The 7,423-nt window shown below is 35.9% G+C and overlaps 1 protein-coding gene and 1 long non-coding RNA gene across 2 annotated transcripts; both read right to left on the minus strand.

Moving 5' to 3' along the window:
* Positions 1 to 721: 721 nt before the first annotated feature.
* Positions 722 to 1,630, minus strand: LOC107676309 (uncharacterized). Its single transcript, XR_001632724.1, has 3 exons — positions 1,597 to 1,630; positions 1,099 to 1,151; positions 722 to 1,017 (listed from the first exon to the last, which is right to left on the minus strand). It is a non-coding gene; the product is annotated as an uncharacterized LOC107676309 (long non-coding RNA).
* Positions 1,631 to 4,152: 2,522 nt separating this feature from the next.
* LOC107676307 (uncharacterized) lies at positions 4,153 to 6,695 on the minus strand. Its single transcript, XM_016470839.1, has 9 exons — positions 6,590 to 6,695; positions 6,189 to 6,385; positions 5,900 to 5,971; positions 5,652 to 5,798; positions 5,129 to 5,179; positions 5,011 to 5,055; positions 4,860 to 4,924; positions 4,594 to 4,738; positions 4,153 to 4,500 (listed from the first exon to the last, which is right to left on the minus strand). Exons 1-9 carry the CDS (start codon positions 6,693 to 6,695, stop codon positions 4,216 to 4,218), a joined length of 1,113 nt encoding a protein of 370 aa, XP_016326325.1. The 3' UTR covers positions 4,153 to 4,215.
* Positions 6,696 to 7,423: the final 728 nt, after the last annotated feature.

Raw genomic sequence — 7,423 nt, forward strand, 5'->3', positions numbered from 1 at the left:
GATAATGTCAGCTCTCCTATCATCTCTCAATCCCTCACAGTCACACATACAGCACAATAACATTATGTCAGGGGAATGTTTTTAAATTCTAATGATGGAAAAATCATACCTTTTCTGTTGTCTTCTTTTTAAAGAAATTCAAAAGTTGCGCTTGAATCATTTTGCGTGAAAAATGACCTTCCGCTTGTGCCCAGCTTGTTACAGAACCGAGTTCTGATTGGCCGACGCCGTTATTCGTGAATTATCTTAAGTAGATAATTTTAACATTTCATTTGCATGATAAGTTTTACATAATAGTATACACATTATTAATCCAAAGGGGATGGTAAGGGGGGATGGTGGTTTTACTGAGGGGATGCTTTTTGTCATTTTTTTCAACCAGGGGGCATGCCCCCTCAATTCGAGCCCTGCATGTACTCACTCCAATTCAGATGACAGCTAGCCTGTTTCACAAATAGCAAATCCACATCAGGCACAAGAAGATTCTTCATCCATTGAATGAAAATGACAGAAAAAGGAAACGGCAAGTGGAATCACAAAACTACAGTGTAGTGATATACCTACTACATTAAGACACTGAATATAATTAAGATCAAACAGATTAAAATTTTTTTTCAAAAGTTATCTGTCAGTCTGTTAATAAGCCTCTAAATTCCAAAGCAAAAGTTCTCCGCTGGTCTTTATGTAGACATAAAAAATAAAAAAAAATGTATATGTTCCTTGAAATCACATGACATCATTCTTTCTGGCCAGAAGTATTACAGGCAACATTATCTCAAGAAACCCTTACTGGGTGCAGGCGGCACAGAATGAGGAAGTGAGCTAACTAAACATCAGTTTGTCCTGATGGGTGTTTTTACTTTTTCATCGTCTAATAAACGTCTACAGCCTCTCTCTGTTCTTCAGCTGTTTTTCTTCTGCTGGTGTTTTCAGTCTTACGGCTGGATTTCTTGAACATCTGAAGAGGTTTAAACCTGCTGCATTTGTCCGACTGTTTGTCCGTCTGTGTCAGGAGCTCTGGAGAGACACACAGTGTTAAAGCAGTAAAACCGATAAGCAACACTGTCTCTGATGAACTGAACTGAAGGTGTTTCTCACCCATCCTCTGGATCACAGCCGTCAGCATCACGTCCTCCTCCTCCTCCTCCTCCCTGATGAAGAACAATAACATGATTGTCACTAACACATGATTATCACGTGACCTCACACTGCTGATCAGGTAATCAAATTGTCAAAAGTTAGAACTGGAGCAAATTCTACAATTAAAAAAATATAGCCACAAGTAGCAATCATCAGGGTCCAAGCACCAATGGCCCATGTGCATGATTAGCAACTGAAATGAACTGACTATGTTGAATTTATTTGTCTCCTACGAGGAACACCTGGCTATTTCTCATATAGCTTCAGTAATCCATGTGCATGAGCATAGAATTGACATGTGGCTACAATGTGATTCAGAATCAGCATATTTTCTGAATTGGCTTTTAATTGTTTAATTGGCACGTTCTTACCTGACAAATAACATGTTATATTTGATTTATTATGAACACTCCTGAAATCATTATGACTAGTAGATCATATGGAGGCTGATGTTACCTCAAATCTGTGTCCAGGAGATCAAACTAAAGGCTGCACATAAAAATGCATAAAATGTCTGTGTTTTGTGGTTAAGTGCTCGCGACTCTTTAGCTCCGCCCACGGCACGCCTCCAAGAGCTCGGCTGTTTTCGGAGAGAACCGTAAAGCTGAATCTTTCTTTTATAAATCTTATAAAACTAAAGACTCTTTAGAGATATGAAGGATGCAATACTACTACCCTTACGAAAAAGAAGTTTATTCAAGTGTACCATTAGTATACTTCTTTTAAACTAAAAAATAGGAAAGTATACTTTCAGTCTACTTTTTATGTACTTTTCAGAAATGTGCTTTATGTACTTCTCAGAAATATAATTAAAATGACATTAAAAAATAAGTCTAAATATATTTGTGCTATACTTGTGCTCTGGGAATCCATGTTTTCATTGTTATATGGTAGGGGGCGCTTTTACACATCTTCTGTACAGAATTTCCAAAACACAAGCGAAGAAGAAACCAAAACAAATCACAACAGATGCTTCCACATGTATTCTAACACGATCAGACATAAAACAGCATCAAAACTGTGTAACGTTATGGAATAAAATGTTGACCCATGAAGAGGTAATGACTGTCCAATTCATAGTTTTTTTTCAGCTTTTTGTTCAAAATGTTATTTATCTTTATTTTTTATTTGTGAAACTTACCCACATTCAAGTGTTTATAAAAAAGAATGCATGACGCTAGAATAAAATGTTTTTGTTTACAAGCAGATACCCTGTTCTTTCTTTTGATGTTTTGTATGTTCAGATATTCAAAACATACAAATCAATACCTAAATAGGGACATAGTAGTATACTTAAAGTATGATGTAAAGTTCACTTATTTAAGCCCACCGGCAACTATAGTTGCCGCAGTTTATAGTTGTCATTTTCCTTTTGTAAGTATTTTTCTAGATGTTATCCATGTTTTATTTCTCAATGACATGCAAGAAAACAACCAAATAAAGGATTTCAAGAAAAAAAAGAAAAAACAAGAAAAAAAAGTGGGGAGGAGGCAAGATGGCGGACTGAGTAGTCAACATTTTATCTGCGCCATAAATGAGTCCCATGTTTACTTAAAAGTGATGAGTTTATACTCATTAACTTCAAGTGTTAGTCCATTATACCCGACATTGCTATTTTCAAGTTGCTATAAATTTTCCGTTTGTAATCGCTTCTAATTTGAAGATGGAGGAACACTGCTACTCAATGGACACTGATGAAGTTTCAGATAAAAGAGAACGGGGAACTGATTCCAACCCATCCACTCCGTTTAAATCTCAAAGTGGGAAAAAAGCTAAAAAAATCGATTGGAAATGATCTGACTGGTGATGTGTCTAACGTCGCTATCCTTGACGCAATTAAAGCACTCGGAGTCAAAGTGGATGAGCAGCACGAAGATATTAGCATGCAGCTGAAACAGCATAGCGCTAAAATGAGGAGGTGGATAAGCTGGCCAAGTCAGCATTGAGAAAAGAAGAGATTGACATAGAAATTCCTTTAAGTAAAACAGAAGTAAAAGGTATTATTAAAACAGCAGTTGGAAGTATGTGGCAAGACGTATGGAATAAAGAGTCAAAAGGGAGACACTTATTTAGCATTCAACAGAAAGTGGGGATTGAAAGAAAGGTATATGGAAACAGAAGAGAAGATACTGTTATAACCAGGATCCGTATAGGACACTCTAACCTTAATTATTCATTGCATATAATAGGAGAAAGTGAGTCAGATAGCTGCAGTTACTGTGGAATAACAGAAACAGTTGAACATGTGCTCTTACATTGTAAGGCATATAGTCAAAGAAAGCAGCTTGTTGAAAAACTAAGAGATATGGAAATCAATGACATTTCAGTTATGAATATATTTCAGAATGCACAGAAACATCTAAGGGTTTATGATTTTCTTCTAAAATATCTGAGAGATACAGATTTGATGAGAAGAATTTAGTATTTTTATTTTAGATTTTTTTTAAATATTTGTAGTATATAATATGTTCGTTCATCGAGGCCTCACACTCCATCCCAGTAGGTGGCGGAAATGCACCTTAAGCTGGTTTGCCAACCGCCATTAAACACAAAAGAAGAAGAAGAAGAAGAGTACTACTCGATCCGTACCGGAAACACGATTTGTACTGCGCATGCGCGGAAATGCGTCTACTTCCTGTCTGTATGACGAAACAATTTACGGCAATTTTGGGTAGTTATAATAATACTGTTGTTATAATACTAATAATAATGTAATGTTTTCATGTGTTGACACTACCCGATCCGTACCGGAAGTAGTCCTTTACTAGTGATTCTCTTGATATAAATACACCTTTTTTTAATATAAATTACATCGATTAAATGTGCACAAATTAAATAAATTCAGTAAAATTAAATAAAAGAAAAAAAAATAGTTTACATTTGCTAGACTCTATTTGGGTAATACAGATGAGTATATAAGTGTGTGTTTTACATTTAATTATTAATTTTCTAAAGATATGTTTTACTTCAGCATACTTTAACAAATGTCTGCATCTAAGAAACACAAAAATATTTTTTTTCAAATTATTTATTCATGAATGAATTCATTCATTCATTCCCTCCCTCCCTCATCTACTACAACTGCTGATTGAGGAACATGGCATTGACCTTCAGGCCTTGTTTATCAACACAGTATGACAAAAATGTTTCCATGTCATCTTGAGACGGAAATATGAACAAAAAGTCATCCTTTGCTTCAGGGAATTCACTCCCCAGGGCCTTCCTGAGTGCATTTTGTTGACTTTCACTGTTCATCTGCAGAAAAGCAGGCTCTGTCACCTCTCCATGGAATAAGTCTCTGTGATTGTTTACCCAGTACCAAGCTGTATGAAGGTCTCTCACAATGCTAGGCTGTTGCACCTGAATATACAAATATATAATGGCACAAACAAATTAAACTATTTATCCAACTTGCATGCAACTCCGTGATATATGACCACTAAAATAATTTACCTTATCAGTGTCCTCTTCAACCCCAACTCTTCTGCTGGGTGACTGTTTGGTGGTGGTGGATTTTGACACCCTAAAGACAGGCTCAAGGGTTCCCTGAAGGAGTTGGGATGCTTCTTCTGTCCAGTGTGCAAATCTCTGTCCATGCCTTTGTAAAATATGTAAATGTATATGCACTCTATTTGTATAAGACTTTTCTAGTATCACTTTGCCAACAGTGACTTAATACAGCCGAGATACTGAAATTGTATCTGTAGAGTCTGTCATACCCTTCAAGGCAAAACCTCTCCATCAACTGAATGCACCACCACTGGCGAATCAATGGCACCTCCTCCTAAAAGAATGCAAAACAAAAATAAAAACAAACAAAAAAAGCCACATAAAAGTAGTTTGGTGTATTTTTGTAGAAATATAGCTTACCTCTGTGAATGTTAGTGGGCATGATGTACAGGTGCTGAGAGCATACTGTGAAATACAAATAACACTGTAAGACTTTGATTTTATTATTTAACAGCTTTGACAAATGAAACATTCTTACCATCAGCATGTAGATGCCACAGGAATTCCCTGTACACTGTTGAGGAAAACCCTGGAAAAGGAAATGTGCATCCACAGTTAGTTTTAAAAACAACTGCTGGCTTGTTTAAACATATATACATACATATCCTAATCCTTTTAGGATCATTTCGACCCCGGAAATGATTTTAGTTTATTTTTTAAAACCAAGCATTGATCATTATGGTATGAGACTTTATGACTTTTGTCGGACTTGAATTGGGAACAAGTTCACAAAAAAATGTGGATACGCAGTTTCTGTGGTTGTAATTTAAAAAAAAAAACAAGAAGTTACAAATCCTTCCCTCACGGGTCAATTTGACTGGATAGGAATGAATGAAGTTTCCGAAAAACTTTTTTTTAACTACATTAGATTTTTTTTTTTAAATACATATATGTGACCCTGCAGCACAAAAGCAGTCATAAGTAGCGCAGGTATATTTGTAGCAATACCCAACAATACATTGTATGGGTCAAATTGATAGATTTTTTATTATTGCAGACACCTCAGCTGCCGTCTTAGATTGCATAGGTTCCGCAATCACCCACTTGGTGTACAGGTCAGTCATGGTAAGGACATACTTGTTGTTGTGTGCAGTTTCTGGCAGTGGTCCAATCAAATCCAAACCAAGCACCTCCCAAGGTTCTTTTACCTGCATGGCACAAAATTAGCATCAAATGCTGGTAAAACTGTACACAAGGTTGAGACTAGCTTGTTAATCTCATCAGTTTGCTAAAACATTGTATGCAGTACCTTAATAGAATGCAAGACTGGCACAACAGTCTTGATGGGGTCATTCAACTGGCAGCGGTGACAGGATCTGACCTAAAAAGCAACACAATTTTTTTGTAACAAAATGTCAAGAAAAACAGCCACTTGATATAAGCTGGTGATGACAATAAATATAACTTCTAAATCAAGGAGGTATCTAACAATCAGAGGTGGCAAGAATGTACATATTCTTAAGTATAGATACTTGAAAAGAAAACAAAACGGGCAAAAGTAGAAGTGAAAATAAAGTACCACATATGTAGTACATTACCCATTCTTTCACATCCTGGATAATTGTAGACCAATAGTAGCCAGCAATAACCCTGTTTTGAGTGCCTCTGACGCCACTGTGATTGCCAGTCCCAGGGTTATTGTGGCACTCCGTAAGAACAGACCTCTTCTCTTCCTCTGACAGGACAACTAGCCGGATGTACTGCCTACTGGGGCCGACGTAGAAGAGTCTGTCATCTATTTTAATTGGAAAAAAGAAAGTCAGAAGAAGCTGCAATTCAATGTAAAAAGATCAAATTACATATCCAGATATAGGAGCTAAACAAGTACAGTGAACGTAGCTTGATATTTAAAAAAAAAAATAGAATTAAGCACACGGCCCAGGTTGTAACAGAGTCAATTCTCTTTTTCATTATAAAATCTTTCGGTACTAATAGTTACCTTTGATGATAAAATTTGTCGACGCCCGTCTAACCTTCCGACGATTTGCAGAATTGTCAGGAATTTCTCCTTTTAAGAGAAATTCTTGTAGTTTGTTCAGATTCATATTCAGTATTAAACAGTTTAAATAGTGGGAAATCAGCATCTAGACAGGATATACTTTATGAGATTTTACAGAATTTATATAGAATAAACCAAACAGGAGTAAGAGTAGAGTTTTTATGGATACCTGCCCATGTAGGTGTAGAAGGAAATGAGGAGGTGGATAAGCTGGCCAAGTCAGCATTGAGAAAAGAAGAGATTGACATAGAAATTCCTTTAAGTAAAACAGAAGTAAAAGGTATTATTAAAACAGCAGTTGGAAGTATGTGGCAAGACGTATGGAATAAAGAGTCAAAAGGGAGACACTTATTTAGTATTCAACAGAAAGTGGGGATTGAAAGAAAGGTATATGGAAACAGAAGAGAAGATACTGTTATAACCAGGATCCGTATAGGACACTCTAACCTTAATTATTCATTGCATATAATAGGAGAAAGTGAGTCAGATAGCTGCAGTTACTGTGGAATAACAGAAACAGTTGAACATGTGCTCTTACATTGTAAGGCATATAGTCAAAGAAAGCAGCTTGTTGAAAAACTAAGAGATATGGAAATCAATGACATTTCAGTTAAGAATATATTTCAGAATGCACAGAAACATCTAAGGGTTTATGATTTTCTTATAAAATATCTGAGAGATACAGATTTGATTAGAAGAATTTTTTTTTTTTTTTTTGTAGTATATACAGGTGCATCTCAATAAATTAGAATGTTGTGGAAAAGTTCATTTATT

This window comes from Sinocyclocheilus anshuiensis, unplaced genomic scaffold, assembly GCF_001515605.1.
Source record: "Sinocyclocheilus anshuiensis isolate Anshui unplaced genomic scaffold, SAMN03320099.WGS_v1.1 scaffold6747, whole genome shotgun sequence".
Classification (NCBI taxonomy): domain Eukaryota; kingdom Metazoa; phylum Chordata; class Actinopteri; order Cypriniformes; family Cyprinidae; genus Sinocyclocheilus; species Sinocyclocheilus anshuiensis.